Source organism: Triticum dicoccoides, chromosome 5B (genome assembly GCF_002162155.2).
Source record: "Triticum dicoccoides isolate Atlit2015 ecotype Zavitan chromosome 5B, WEW_v2.0, whole genome shotgun sequence".
In the NCBI taxonomy this organism is placed as follows: domain Eukaryota; kingdom Viridiplantae; phylum Streptophyta; class Magnoliopsida; order Poales; family Poaceae; genus Triticum; species Triticum dicoccoides.
In genome coordinates this window covers 640572686-640587908 of record NC_041389.1, presented here as the reverse complement: position 1 = coordinate 640587908, position 15223 = coordinate 640572686, and the positions used below count along the sequence as shown (strand labels likewise).

General features: G+C 46.0%; 1 protein-coding gene across 1 annotated transcript; it reads left to right on the top strand.

The window, feature by feature from the left end:
- Nucleotides 1-6012: 6012 nt before the first annotated feature.
- On the top strand, nt 6013-14452 carry LOC119312267 (protein argonaute MEL1-like). Its single transcript, XM_037587992.1, has 22 exons — nt 6013-6806; nt 8799-9004; nt 9099-9248; nt 9356-9489; nt 9587-9696; nt 9804-9910; nt 10206-10344; nt 10421-10537; nt 10684-10791; nt 10878-10949; nt 11248-11367; nt 11462-11630; nt 11716-11837; nt 11943-12083; nt 12228-12370; nt 12453-12515; nt 12594-12657; nt 12767-12902; nt 13017-13090; nt 13182-13276; nt 13365-13396; nt 14041-14452. Exons 1-22 carry the CDS (start codon nt 6114-6116, stop codon nt 14226-14228), a joined length of 3183 nt encoding a protein of 1060 aa, XP_037443889.1. The 5' UTR covers nt 6013-6113; the 3' UTR covers nt 14229-14452.
- The last annotated feature ends 771 nt before the right edge of the window (nt 14453-15223 follow it).

Here is a 15223-nt window from a genome sequence, read left to right as displayed (position 1 = left end):
GATTCAACATGGGCAAAGATGCCATTTCCACTTCTACCACTAGGCAAAGGAATTTTATCACTAGAAGCTTCCCCCTTATCGGAGTTAGCATCCGCCACCTTGGTAGTGGGATCGACCACTTCCAACGGTGCGGTGGATGACTTAATACCATCAAGAAACTCCTTGAACATGCCCAAAGCTGCATTGATTTCCTCAGTGAGACCGAGGATCCCCCATCGGCCATAGACGAGGATGGATTCACACCGGGATGCTCCTCCTCACCGTCTACGGTGTTAACTTTACTCTTCAGACGGTAAAGTCCTTAATAAAGAGACGAGGCTCTGATACTAATTGAAAGGATCGATATAGTTGACTAGAGAGAGGGGTGAATAGGCAACTAACAATTTTTAGCTTTTCTTTATCAAATTAAACTTTGCATCAAAGTAGGTTGTCTAGATATGCAACTAGGTGAGCAACCTATATGATTCAACAACAACAAGCACACAAGCAATAAAAAGATACAACACAATATAAGCTCGCACAAGTAAAGGTGAGAGATAACCCAAAGCGGAGTTGATGGAGACGAGGATGTGTTACCGAAGTTCCTTCCCTTTGAGGGGAAGTACGTCTCCGTTGGAGCGTTGTGGAGGCACAATGCTCCCCAAGAAGTCACTAGGGCCACCGTATTCTCCTCACGCCCTCACACAATGCGAGATGCCGTGATTCCACTATTGGTGCCCTTGGAGGCAGCGACCGAACCTTTACAAACAAGGTGGGGGCAATCTCCACAACTTAATTGGAGGCTCCCAACGACACCACGAAGCTTCACCACAATGGACTATGGCTCCGCGGTGACCTCAACCATCTAGGGTGCTTAAACACCCAAGAGTAACAAGATCCGCAAGGGATTAGTGGGGGGAATCAAATTTCTCTTGGTGGAAGTGTGGATCGAGGCCTTCTCAACCAATCCCTAGAGAATCAACAAGTTTGATTGGCTAGGGAGAGAGATCGGGCGAAAATGGAGCTTTGAGCAACAATGGAGCTTGGGGATGGAAGAGGTAGTCAACTCGGAGAAGAAGACCCCCCCCCCTTATATAGTGAGAGGAAAAATCCAACCATTACCCACTTCTCCAGCCCGCGACATGCGGTACTACCGCACCAACTTGCGGTACTACCGCTAGGCGGTGCGGTACTACCGCTCCGGCGGCAGAGACCAGATGAGGCCCTGTTGCATTGACGCAACGAGCTGTAGAACCGCCGGAGCGGTACTACCGCGTGTCCTTGCGGTACTACCACAAGGCAGGGTTCGACTAGGTTGGGAAGGCACGGACGAATAAAATTACATTTGTGGCTACTTCCCTGAGTTTCGATCTGTGCAAAAATCCGACACGGTACTACCGCATACAGGGAGCGGTACTACCGCGTAGGGCGCGTATGTAAAAAGTTACATCCGCCCCTACTACCGCTCGTGTTGCCATGCTGGCTAGAGGCCATGGTACTACCACGCCCGAGGAGCAGTACTACCGCACTACACGGTACTACCGCGTCCCTGGCATGTACTACCATGGGCCACTGCGGTACTACTACACCCTTGAGCAGTACTACCGCTGCCACAGCACAATACCACTTGGAGTCCTTCATTTTGCAAAGACACGGATAAACGGTCGGTGCTCCAAAGAAGCAAAGGAAAGGTGGTGCAAAGGGATAGACGTGTATGTGTTGATTCCACCCTAACCTTTCTAAAGCGGACCCCCTCTTAATAGTACGGCTTTCCTACGACTCAGATCCACGGAAAAGAAATGTAGAGAAACGTCGTCTTCACTAGGCTCCGAGGGGCAACAAATTGTCTTGTGCCTAGACCTGAGATATCTGAAATGCTCAATGCACACGATTAGTTTGCAAATGCATTGTCATCAATCACCAAAACCACACAGGGTGAAATATGCCCTTACAGAAACTTTGCAACAATTCTTGACCACACTTTGAGGGATTTTCATACGATTCAATTATGTTAGTAATGTTGAGAGATGACACTAGTGAAATTATGAACCCTAGGCCATGTTTTCAAGCATTGCAATACCATCTGAGCTCACTTTTATCACTTGCTACCTTGCTGTTTTTATCATTTCATATTACAAAAACCTATATCTAGTATCCATACTACACTTCTATCAATATCTCTTCACCGAACTGGTTCATCTATGCAATTTACAATTGTATTGGGTGTGTTGGGGACACAAGAGATTTCTTGTATTTGATTGCAGGGTTGCTTAAGAGAGACCGTATTCATCCTACACCTCCCACGGATTGATAAACCTTAGGTCATCCACTTGAGGGAATTTTTTTGTTGTCCTACAAAACTCTGCGCTTGGAGGACCAAAAGAGTCTACAAGAATAAAGTTCCATTGTAGACATCAATGGTTCATCAAACTCACCCCTTGGAGTAGTCATTGTCATTGTTAACTTGGTGTACACTAGGAAGTATTCGTGAGATGTTTTTGATTTATGAGTTGTAGTCTTTATATGAACTTCAACCTATCTAGATTTTGCTAGCCTCATGCATTGCCCACTCTCACCTTGAGACATGGTGCATCCTTCACCGGTATATCCAAACCCCATGGGAGGACTTCCTCTTGTCCTTCTACACATAAACCACCTTTATCCTCAAAATAGTCATCATACCTACCTATTATGGCATTTCCATAGCCATTTCGAGATATATTGCCATGCAGCTTCCATTGTTACTTTTCATTACATGACTTATGATTTCATTGTCATTTTGCTTTGCATGATCGTATATAGAGATGACATGATAGTTGTGGCAAGGCCATTGTTCATCATTGTTTTACATGCTATGCTTGATCATTGCACATCTTGGTACACTTCGAGAGGCATTCATTTGTATTCATTATTTTAATTTCAGAGTTATTAGTAAATAAAAGTGTGGTGTTCATTAGAGTATGATTCTACCTGTGAGATATAAAAAGAGGCCAAAAGAGCCCAACAAAAGAGTCCAAAAAGAGTCTACCCAAAAAATGAGAGAAAAAGAGAGAGGGGCACACTACTATCCTTTATATACACGTTTGCTTCAAAGTAGTACCATGTACTTCATGTAGAAAGTTTTCATATTCCTCATTTCATATGCTAGTGTGATTTTTACATCATGGAACTTGGCTTGTTTATTATGATGAAGAGCTTCGTCAAATGCTGGAGGTCTTAATGAGCAAGCAAGTTGGATGCACACCAACTTAGTTACATCAGGAGAGCTTATCAGCTGCATTGATGTTTGACTTTCATACTTTTGTCTTCTTATAAATCCCCATCATTATTCTATTTTCCATCTAAGACCAAGGCTTGTAAATTGAGCATTAAGCAAAGTACTAAGTAGTTGGAAAGGGTTTGCCATGGATTTGATTGTTTGACTGAAGTTATAGGTTGTGTTATAATAAAATGTTTTAATACGATAAAGCCTTGAGTGATGGGGACATGAATTTGACATATGAGTATTGATTGGTATTACATGAAAACATTAATCCATGAAAAGCAATAGTAATTTTTCTTTACACATTTTGATGTTACTTGCTTGTGAACAACTATAGATTATTGCTTTGAATCACTTTTTTCTTGGGTTCACACCACGTTACATCATTTGATCAATATTATGATGAGTAGAATTCAACACCAAAAAATATGTTTGTAAATCATTTACCTACTCGAGGAAGAGCAAGAATGAAGCTTGGGGATGCTGATACATCTCAGACGTATCTATAATTTTTTATTGTTTCATGCTATTTATTATCATTTTCATATACTTTTTATAGCAATTATATTATTTTTTGGACTAATCTATTAAATTATTGTCCACTGTCAGCTCCTGTTTTCTGATTGTTTTTGGTTTCATAGGGAATCAATATATACGGAGGTCAAAATCACTTTCCAATTTAATACGGTTTTTTGGGTAACAAGGGACCCTATAAGCTTCAGGAGAGAGCGAGAGGAGCTGCAGGGGGCCCAAACGGCCACCCCGCGTCCCCAAGGAGGTAGGGCACGCCCCTAGGTCGCGTGGGACCCCTTTGCACCGCCTTACATTGATTCCACTGCCGTAAATCCCTATAAATACCGAAACCCTCCGCCATATTTTTAGAAGAATTTTATCATCACCACGAGTTCCTGTTTCGCAAAGATCCCATCTAGAGGCTTGTTCCTAAGGGGGGAAACCATTGTCGGAGCCATCTTCATCAGTCTTGCTGCCCCCATGATGATGTGTGGGTAGTTTCATTAGGACCTTAGGGTCCATAGTAGTAGCTAGATGGTTCTCTATCTCCTTTTGGATCTTCAATACCATGTTCTTGTGAGCCTTCTCACATGATCGGGATCAATTTAATGTAATTGGTGGTCTGTTTGTTGGGACATGATGAATTTCCACTTTATGATCAGATTTTTCATTGAAATCAATTGAATTTTTTGAGGTTTTCTTGTTGTATAATTAAATAGCTTTGCATGCTTTCCGATCTATCTATCTTCTTTGGTCAAGTCTGATGGATTTTCCTTCGGAGGGAGTGGTGCTTTGTAGTGGATTCAATCGTGTGGTGATCAAACCCGGTGACAATAAGAGCTAAGGCACGTATCTATTGTTTCCACTAAGGATAAAACGATGGGGTTTTGTCATATTGATTGACTTCTTCTTGTCTATATTATGTCATATTTCTTACTGCTATATTCTATTTGTTACAAACTTAATACCATGAGATGCACGCTGGATAGCGGTTCCAGGGTGGAGTGTTAGTAGTAGGTACAGTTCGATTAACGGTCTACTTATCACGAACGTAGTGCCTATATGAGATTATGCCATGAATGATCATAGTCATGAATATTGCAATTCGGTCAGTTGTCCAACTGTAATTTGTTTACCATGACATTCGCCTACTTTCGAGAGAGATACCACTAGTGAACCTATGGCTCTTGGGTCTATTCTCCATTACTGAATTCTTCTACACAATTTCTCCTTTTATTTGCCGTGCTACCTTGCTACTATCTATCTTTATCATTTGCATTTAACCTGGGGAGAGACGCCACAAAGGCCGGGTTCTACCAGTGCAGCGGAATTAATTGTTTTTGGGCACCAGAATTAATTTCACTTCCACATACTTAGTTTTTAATTAAATGATCAAGAAAGTGCATGTTCAAAAAAGAAAAAGAATCAAAGATTTTCGCACCCGTTGGCAGCTCAATCATTGTTGGTGGATGGGAATCAAACCCCCGGTCCGTCTACAGTGCCGTTTGCTGGCACGTGACCCAAACCCAACCGTGGTTAAGTGGTTAACCACTCCCGCTCTACGGCTGGTCACAATGGGCAAGAACATAAGCTAGTAACTTACACACTTCCCTAGACTATGTTACTATCTCCATAGTGGGTAGGAACATCTATGTAGTGTCATGCAACGATGTATTTATTAGGTTATAGACTCATTGTTTCTTGGAGTGTGTGATGTTCCGGTAACTTAGCTAGTTACCACAAGCACCTCTCTCTTTATTAAATATGTGCCACATAAGCAAAGTTGTATTGGAGTGTGTGATGTTACTCCTAAGTTCCTCCCCATTGTGACCAGCCTACCATGGTTACTTTTTTTACTAAAGCAACCCAGCCGCGCGCAGCTGCGCAGTTTGCAGAAAGGCCCCTCGCGCCGCGGCGCATTTCCGAGGCCGGCCCCCCGCGCGCGCAGCTGCGCAGTTTGCAGAAAGGCCCCTCGCGCCGCGGCGCATTTCCGAGGCCGGCCCCCCGCGCGCGCGTTCTGATCCGCGCACCCGAAGCGAACCCAGATATTTCTCCTCTGGACGACGGCCTTTTACACGCCGGTCCGGACAGAACCGCGAAATTCGGCGCACCTCCCCCTCCCTCTCCCACGTACGGACCACGCCATGCGCTCACCACACCGCTCGCTAGGGTTTCGCCACCCCACTCGCTCACCGCCCCGCCTATAAAAGCCGCCTCGGCCGCGCCGATCCTCCCACCAACTCACCGCCGTCCTCATCCGCTCCCTCCCACGCCTCCACGCTCCTTGCTTCCTCCCCAATCCACCGCCGCCACCACCGTAGCGCAGCCCTCCCACCACCACCACCACAGCTCTCCCGCCATGGCCTACCGCGGAGGCGGAGGCCGGGGAGGCGGCCGGGGAGACCAGCAGTACGGCGGAGGCCGGGGCGCGCCGGCGGGAGGAGGGCGCGGGGGCGGCCGCGGGCCCACGGGCTTCGTCTGGCCGCCTCCGGGCGCTCCGTCGGCGCCGCGTCCCGCCGGGCCGGCGCAGTACGCGCCGGCCGTCGCCGTCTACCACAATCCCAACGCCACGGGGCCGCACCAGGGCGCCTACCAGCACGGCGTCGTCGTCCGCAACCCCGCGCCGGCACCCTACGCCGCCGTCCGCGCGCCCTCCCCGACGCCGGTCACCATCCGCGCGCCCTCGCCCACGCCGGCCACCATCCGCGCCCCTGCTCCGACGCCCTCGCCGGCCGCGCGTCCGTTCCAGCCGGCCCGCGTCTCCGCCCCCGCCCCCGCTCCACCGACCCCCGCGGCCGTCGCCAAGGAGCTGGAGCAGAAGCTCTTCGTCACGGAGACCGCGCTGGCGCCGCCCGCCGCCGCGGCCGCGGCGGCGGTCGCGGCGACGCAGCCCGAGGAGGAGAAGGCCCCCGAGGTGGACCTGGCGCCGGTGTCCAAGAAGGGGCTCGCCCACCCCGCGCGTCCCGGAGCCGGCACAGTCGGCAAGAAGGTGATGATCCGCGCCAACCACTTCCTCGTCAACGTCGCCGACAACAACCTCTTCCACTACGATGTGAGCTGATGCCCATCCCCCTCCCTGCGTACCATCTCCGTTCACGAACTAGCTAGAGTAGTAGTTCTTGTTCAGAACTTCAGATCTGGCGTTCCCTGCATGCTGTCGTGCGTTTTTCTCTTGTCCGCGCTAGTTCTTGTTCAGATCTGCCACGGTGTACGTACGCTTGTAGTGATGGCGTTCTTTTTTCCCGCTCGATCTGCTTTCGTTTTTGTCCATGCGACGACGTGCGTCTCCGTCCCCATCCGTCCATGGATGTTTGGTCGAGCGCTCTCGCTACACGCACACCTCGGCCTTGCTCTTTTTTGGCTTGAAAATCTTGGCGTTTTCGGATGGTTTTCTGCTGTTGTTGGATGAGCAGTGAGTTCTTGGAAAGCGAGAGAGAAAGCTAATTTCCTCCATGCATGCAAAAGCCATCCAGCAAGCACTAGCTACCGCTTCTTGTTTTCGGCTCTGTTGTTCTTGTCTTGGAAGCTAGAAGAAGTACTAGTCATTTTTTGGGCAACTTTGCGGTCTTGGTTGCAGATTCTTGGGATCCGTTTTGGCTTGCTATATAGTACACGGGAGGTTGTGAGATCCGATATCATCCATGTGGGTGGCGATCAAAGAGGGCCTCCCCGTCTCATGCACCTTTTCTTTGGTCTCCTGTGTCTTTCTCTAGCCTTCTTGCATGGTCTTGGTCTGGTCCTTGTCCTCGTTTGGCGACACAATGGCAAAGCAACGTACCTGGCAACACAGAAAGAAAGCCATCCGTCCGTGTACGTGGCTGCCATACATTTTTGGCAAAGCAGGAGGCCTGTTGGTGTTGCTGCCCTTGCCACCTTTGTCGCCTGCTGCGCTTCTGTTTGTGATTCCTTTGGCTCTGCCATGCATGCGGTCCCGCGGCAGGCCATGCAGCTTTTGGGTTTGTCTTTGGTTCACAGCATGCAACGCCGAGGCCACTTCGGGTGCTGCTCCGTGTGGCACCCCGGCACGTGGCCCTCCGTGTTTGCATCTATTAGGTCGTGGTAAACTATTGTTTCTCAACTTTTTACAGCGAGCTCTAAAGTTGTGATGTGGGGTTTAATATTACGAGTAATATTATTGTTGTTTTTCCAACTTTTTACGGTGAGCTCTAATTTGCTTAAAATCTTGTTCTCTGCTCACACATGTATGAATGTACCTCCTTTTTTTTGGCAAACTATTTACATTTATAAATGGTAAATTGAGGATGAATTATTTTGGTACTTCTCGTAACACGTAGTATCTGGTATAGAGTTACAGTCCATAGTTCCTTTTTTTAAGTACGCAGTACGCAGGTCCGCTTATTGTACTCGTATTCTGTACCGCATGATTACGACAAGATTCGTGCCCGCGAACCCACCTCCCCCCCCACCTTGCCGTCACAGCCTCCCACTCAACCCCTCATCGCCCAGCGCCGCCACCCCTTCTCCGCCTCCGCCGCTGCCCGCCGGCCACTCAGCCGCGTCCCTTAGTCAGGAACCCTAGTATGGCCGTGACAAAAAAATTACTTTACTCCTCGCCCAGCGCCGCCACCCCTTGAGTTTTGGGTGTTCGATTTGGGATCCAGACTTGTTCCCCGCTTGATTGACTCTATCTACGGCTTCTTCCGTTTCAAGTGGATTTTCTTCTGGGCTCCATAAGTCGAAATGGAGGCCACCACCACATGGTATGTGTTGCCGTTTGCTTGCCAGATTCCCAGTCCTGCGATGCCACTAGCACCTATATTTCCTTTACTGCCTAATTTTGTTTTAGTGGTTTCTTAAGGTCCGGTAGTTTTCCCTCACGGATTGACTTGATTCTGTGGTTTGTTACTTCAACCTGCACGATTCTACTCTTTTGAATCAAATGTAGCATAGGTTTGATTTGTGCAAGATGACTGCACAAATCATAGGGCTAACTGTCTCTATTCTGTGTACTGAATGTAGAACAGAGCGTCTCCTGTTTTTGGATACATAAATGAATTAATGATGTTGAAATGTGCTGCTGTAGGTTTCCATCAACCCGGAGTCAAAATCAAGGGCTGTGAACAGGGAGGTACTCAGTGAGCTAATCAAGTTGCACGGGAAGACGTCCCTTGGCGGCAAATTGCCTGCCTATGATGGAAGAAAGAGTCTCTACACTGCAGGCTCACTCCCTTTTGAGTCTGAGGAGTTTTCTGTTACACTGGTTGATCCTGAAAAGAAAGACAAAGAAAAGTATGATTCGATTCTTTACCTTCAATCTTGTCCAACTTGCTTATCCATTGTATTTGTATTTGCAGCTACTAACTTGCTCCCTCTTCATTTGCAGGGCTGAAAGGGAGTACAAGATCACCATTCGGATTGCTGGGAGGACAGACCTGTACCACCTCCAGCAGTTCCTCAAAGGAAGACAGAGGGATATGCCCCAAGAAACCATCCAAGTTCTTGATGTTGTCCTCAGGGAGTCACCATCCTGGAAGTATGACATCCACTTTCCAGCAGTTTCTTGCTATCAGTTTTTCTTCATCATGCTAGCTAGTTTCCTAGAGCCCTAACACTATTGCTGGCAATTCCTTTTCATTGCAGCTATGTCACAGTGTCCAGATCCTTCTTCTCCACCACCTTTGGTCACAGAGGAGACATTGGTGAAGGATTAGAGTGCTGGAGAGGTTACTACCAGAGCTTACGCCCAACCCAGATGGGGCTGTCACTCAATATAGGTACTCCTCTCCCCTCCCCTCTCTGTTACTGTTACTGTTATCCGATTGCAGTGTGTCCTAGCCTTGTTTATCTGATGATCTGCACTTCATTTTCCAGATATATCTGCAACATCTTTCTTCAAGCCTGTTACAGTGGTCCAGTTTGTGCTAGAGTTCCTCAACTTACGTGATACTTCGCGGCCTCTGACAGACAGGGACCGTGTGAAGGTACTATTCATCTATGCTAAGCTAGTTTCAGAATCCATGTTATGTAGATTGCGCCATGTTATTGGCTTGAAGTAGTTGACTAATCTCATCCTATGCACCATATGCAGATAAAGAAAGCTCTCCGTGGGGTGCGTGTCGAAACAAACCACCAGGAAGACCAAATCAGAAGATACAAGATAACAGGGATTACCCCTGTTCCCATGAGCCAGCTCATGTAAATAACTTTCCTCAACTGCTACAATATTTCCATTATGTCTTTTATCTCTATGTTCTGGTGCAACTAATCAGGGTTGCTGGAATATTAGAAAGATGTTTAGTTGTGTAGATCTTTGGCTTATTGCTTCTTCATTGATGTTGGTGTGTCAGGAATTGGTTAGGGGAATAATTTTGTTTACAATGTTCTTCCTGTGGCATATGCATTTGATTTCTGCAGCATAGCAAAGATCTGTATGTGCCAAATTATTTCCTGTTCACAATTTCCTTATGAATGTTGTTTTGTTTATTGTTAGATTTCCTGTTGATGAGAGAGGAACAAGAATGTCAGTTGTTCACTACTTCATGCAAAGATATAACTACAATCTGCAGTATACTTCTTGGCCCTGCTTGCAGTCTGGAAGTGATGCTCGGCCTGTGTATCTGCCTATGGAGGTACTGTATCCATGCCTGCTTTGTCATATTTGAAGTATACATTGTTTGCTCATGGTTCTCTACAAATTGATTGTAGGTGTGCAAGATTGTTGAAGGGCAAAGGTACTCTAAGAAACTGAATGACAAGCAGGTCACCAACATACTTAGAGCTACCTGTCAACGTCCCCAGCAGAGGGAGCAAAGCATTCGTGAGGTATGTACCTACTGTAAACTGGATTCTGTAAATACCTGCCCATATCTTCTCACATGTTGTAGATCATTCCATATCTTTTCAAGGCATATATGTATGTTTGCCTGTAATGTGCAGTCTTTCTCGTAACACTCTTTTTCACACTGTAGATGGTTCTGCATAACAAGTATGCTGAGGACAAGTTTGCTCAGGAGTTTGGAATCAATGTCTGCAGTGACCTGGTCTCTGTTCCAGCCCGTGTGCTGCCTCCCCCCATGGTAAGGATGCTGCATTTTTTTTCCTTTCTCTAAGCTGCTTAAACTGGAAGGATTTGTAGTAATCACATCCTCCGTATGTGTTTCAGTTGAGATATCATGATTCTGGAAAGGAGAAAACTTGTGCGCCAAGTGTTGGACAGTGGAACATGATTAACAAGGTATTTCCCTGTTCAGTGTTTTCAATCCCAATTTTACCAAGCATTACTTTTTCTTGGAACTAAATACATGGAGGACTTGTTGAGTTTCTTCTTTGTTTGTTCTAAATGTATTGGACAGGTCATTATTTTGCATGTAGCAACTCAAATTATTTTGCTTGATTGCACTTCATTGATCATATACTAGTTACTTAAATTTAGAAACAGTTGAGCTTGTTTGTGTGACTTGGCTCATTATTTTGTATGTAGTATATTGATGATGGTACAAATGATAGGTCTCATTTGAGTTTTCTTATTGCAGAAAATGATCAATGGAGGAATCATAGACAACTGGGCCTGTGTGAGTTTTTCACGCATGCGTCCTGAGGAGGTACACAGGTTCTGTTGTGATCTGATTCAGATGTGCAATATGACTGGAATGGTAAAGGCTTTTGCATCGCTTTCCTGTTTCTCAGGCATTTATGGTTTATGTGTGTATGTTACAGCTCACTGACTTGTGTTTTCCAACCCTGTAGTCTGTCAATCCAAGGCCACTTGTAGACAACCGATCAGCTAGCCCCAACCACATTGAGAATGCTTTGAGGGATGTCTACAGGAGGACAACGGAAATGCTTTCCAAGCAGGGACACGAAAAACAGCTACAACTGTTAATCGTAATCCTACCTGAAGTCAGTGGTTCTTATGGTATGCATATGGCTCCTCTGGTCAATCCCCTTCCACCTTCTCTTGGATTTCTGTAGATTTATGTGTGCCACGTTTAATTTTGCAGGGAAAATCAAGAAGGTTTGTGAGACTGACCTTGGGATCGTGTCTCAGTGTTGCCTGCCAAGGCATGCTGCCAGACCGAACAAGCAATATATGGAGAATGTTGCACTCAAAATCAATGTGAAGGTAACATAACCACCTGGTCTATGTTTTACATTCAGTTTTTATGGGATGTTGATTCATTGCCTGCTTCGGTTTCTGTTGAATGTGATAATTCTGTGTCTTATCTAGGTCGGAGGACGCAACACAGTTCTGGAGAGGGCTTTTGTGCGAAATGGCATTCCGTTTGTGTCCGAAGTCCCAACAATCATCTTTGGTGCTGATGTTACACACCCCCCACCTGGAGAGGACTCTGCATCATCTATTGCTGCGGTTAGTTCTTCCCCATAGCTAAGATTTTGTAAATTGGTTATTTGTTTCTGTCTGATTTTATCTTTCAAATGGAATTATCATCTCGATGCACATACCTGTTGAGTACAAATAGACTTATCCGTTTCTTTTATTGGATTGATGTAGGTGGTGGCATCAATGGACTGGCCAGAGATCACCAAGTACAGAGGTCTTGTCTCTGCTCAACCACACAGGCAGGAGATAATCGAAGACCTCTTCAGTGTCAGCAAAGATCCGCAGAGGGGCAATGTCAATGGTGGCATGATCAGGTGAGTTTTGTGATTAGTCAGTGACGATTGCTAGAAATTGCCCTGTGGATCAACTGCTAACCTGACATAATTGTCTCTACAGGGAGTTACTGATTGCCTTCCGCAGGAAGACAGGCCGGAGGCCTGAGAGGATACTCTTCTACAGGTGTGTGCACAAATTCATGACACTCTTTTCATCCTGTCCATTCAATGGAACTGCCTGACCGATCATTCTCATGTACAGGGATGGTGTAAGTGAAGGCCAATTCAGCCATGTTCTGCTTCATGAAATGGACGCAATCAGGAAGGTAAGCCTGCAGCATATGATTACGTGCAAATTTCCGTTTTGTCTACCTCTTCTGATGTGTTATCCTTGGCTTCTCTCATTCTGATGGTTCTTAATTTTGCTGTTGCAAGGCCTGCGCCTCATTGGAGGAGGGGTATATGCCCCCAGTCACCTTTGTGGTTGTCCAGAAAAGGCATCACACCAGGCTGTTCCCTGAGGTGCATGGGAGGCGTGATATGACTGACAAGAGTGGGAACATACTTCCAGGTTAGCAAATACAGTTCACTGGTATTTCAATGTCACTGATTACAACTATCTGCTACTCGTTGAAGCATTGCTGACTGTGATTGGGTGCACATTTGTGTTTCTGTTGTGCTGCAGGAACTGTGGTTGACCTCATGATTTGCCACCCTACAGAGTTTGATTTCTACTTGTGCAGCCATGCTGGCATTCAGGTAGGCACTTTGTCCACATGTCCATTTGTTCCTATGCATCTTATCTTCAGTGCTTGCATTCTGACTGTGTTTGCAAAATGCTCCTCATCAGGGAACTAGCAGGCCAACACACTACCATGTTCTTTATGACGAGAATCACTTCACAGCCGATGCGCTTCAGTCACTGACCAACAATCTCTGCTACACGTAAGCCTCTCTCTCTCTCTCTCTCTCTCTCTCTCTCTCTCTCTGTTGTGTTGTGACTGATGATGGTTAATTTCTGATCCATATGCAGCTATGCTCGTTGCACTCGTGCGGTCTCTGTTGGTGAGTTCCCCTTTTCAGTTTTCTGCCTTAATTTGCTTCAACTTTCATCTGTGCTTTTTCTCTCCAAGTAGAGCATTGTTCTGTTGACATTAATACTAGTAGCTTAGGGGTATCTGCCTTATGCCTCTGCTATTGGATTATTATGTTTTGCTTATCCTGATAGTCCTAGCAGCTGTAGTCTTGTACTGTAGTAATTTGGCATTAGTATTACCTTGTAGCCGCCTGTGTGTGCCTTCTCTGATGCAAGTTAGCAATCCAGCCACACTGGTGGTTCCTTTAACTCCTTAATGGATCTGTGCTTGAGGGCCTTAGGTCTGCAACTCTAAATAAGCATGCACTCCTGACAAAATGAACCTTAGTTTATAGATGAATACACTGAGTAGTTTTCATTCCTTTGCTAGTTTATTGATGAATACACAGAGTAGTTTGCATTCCTCTGCTAGTTTATTGATGAACAAGAACATGCTTGAGTAGTTTCCATTCCTTTGTTCTGTGTCATCTATGTTTACATTGAAATGAACAACACATCATCTTTCCCCCTTTGCTGTTTTAAGACTTGTATAACCTAGCTGCTGTTCTATTTTTACAACCTGCTGTGGCATTCACTTCCAGAAGAAGCTAACTTGGCTGAACTTGCTATGCAGTCCCACCGGCATACTACGCCCATCTCGCCGCATTCCGCGCGCGCTACTACGTGGAAGGGGACAGCTCGGATGGCGGGTCGACCCCCGGGAGCAGCGGGCAGGCGGCGATCGCGCGCGAGGGCCCTGTGGAGGTGCGCCAGCTCCCAAAGATCAAGGACAACGTCAAGGACGTCATGTTCTACTGCTGAGCTCCTGTGGAGCTGTTCGTTGTGCGACCTACTCTACCCTACCCTAGCCTGAGTTGTGTGTGAGAGAGCCTGAGATGGCCATGACTCTGTTTTTGCCGTGGAGCCTGTTGCTCGTGGTTATCTTGTTCAGTTCGTAGTAGCCAGGATGTCTATGACTCTGTCTTTGTTACCTTCAACTCTATCTGAGACCTATCCAATGCAAGTGGTTCAAGTTACCAAGTGGTTTTGCTAGTTGCCATATTGTTGTTCTGTGCTATTCTGATCTTTGGCTTCTTTAAGTTTGATTCTTTTTTGGCTGGGATATTGTCTTGTGAACTATTTTGGTTCTGGATTTTGGGTTTATAACAGGTCCAAGTCAGAGGAGCAACTTGTTTGAGTATCTCTTGACTTGAACCTGGGCTTGTCCAGAATCCAAAACCAAGATGGTTTCCACAGCCGAATTGGCCTTTGTAGATAGAGTTCCATGTGGAGTTTTTAACGCAAAATTTCTCAAAGAGAGTTTGCTTCCAAGGACAGGTTTTCACAAGCGCATCTTCTCTTTTCCCAATGAAAGAATGCAGGGTTTTTAGTTTCTACTATGAATTTCATGTAGTTTGTGGTACACATGTTTGTACACATAATGTGGTCACAAGCTTCACATTTTTTGGTAAGCTTTAGGCTGTTTGAGTTGCTCGGCTTGGACTTAGGCTTCAGATCCAAATTGGTAAGCCACGATACATCTTTGTTCTTTTTGCTCAGAAGAGTTTTCAGAGTTCTAATTCTTGTAGACAGAATTCCATGTCATAGACACAAATTCCGATAGTGGTGTTGCTTCAAAGGAGTAAAACTTATCAAAAGCTTCAAAGGAGTAAAACTTATCAAAGGCATCAGACTGCGCCTTGTCTATATACATTCAATTCTGAAAATAGTTAGAACATCTTACATTTGTGAACGGAGGGAGTAGTTAGTAGGCATAAAACCGATCAATAAAACCTGACCATGTCAGTACACAATCA

Excerpts from the sequence above, each read along its gene's own strand:
- LOC119312267 (XM_037587992.1), top strand. The coding sequence starts at position 6,114 with ATGGCCTACCGCGGAGGCGGAGGCCGGGGAGGCGGCCGGGGAGACCAG. Across the intron at positions 11,368-11,461 it reads TGTGCAATATGACTGGAATG|TCTGTCAATCCAAGGCCACT; the intron begins GTAAAGGCTTTT and ends CCAACCCTGTAG. Across the intron at positions 13,397-14,040 it reads CACTCGTGCGGTCTCTGTTG|TCCCACCGGCATACTACGCC; the intron begins GTGAGTTCCCCT and ends CTTGCTATGCAG.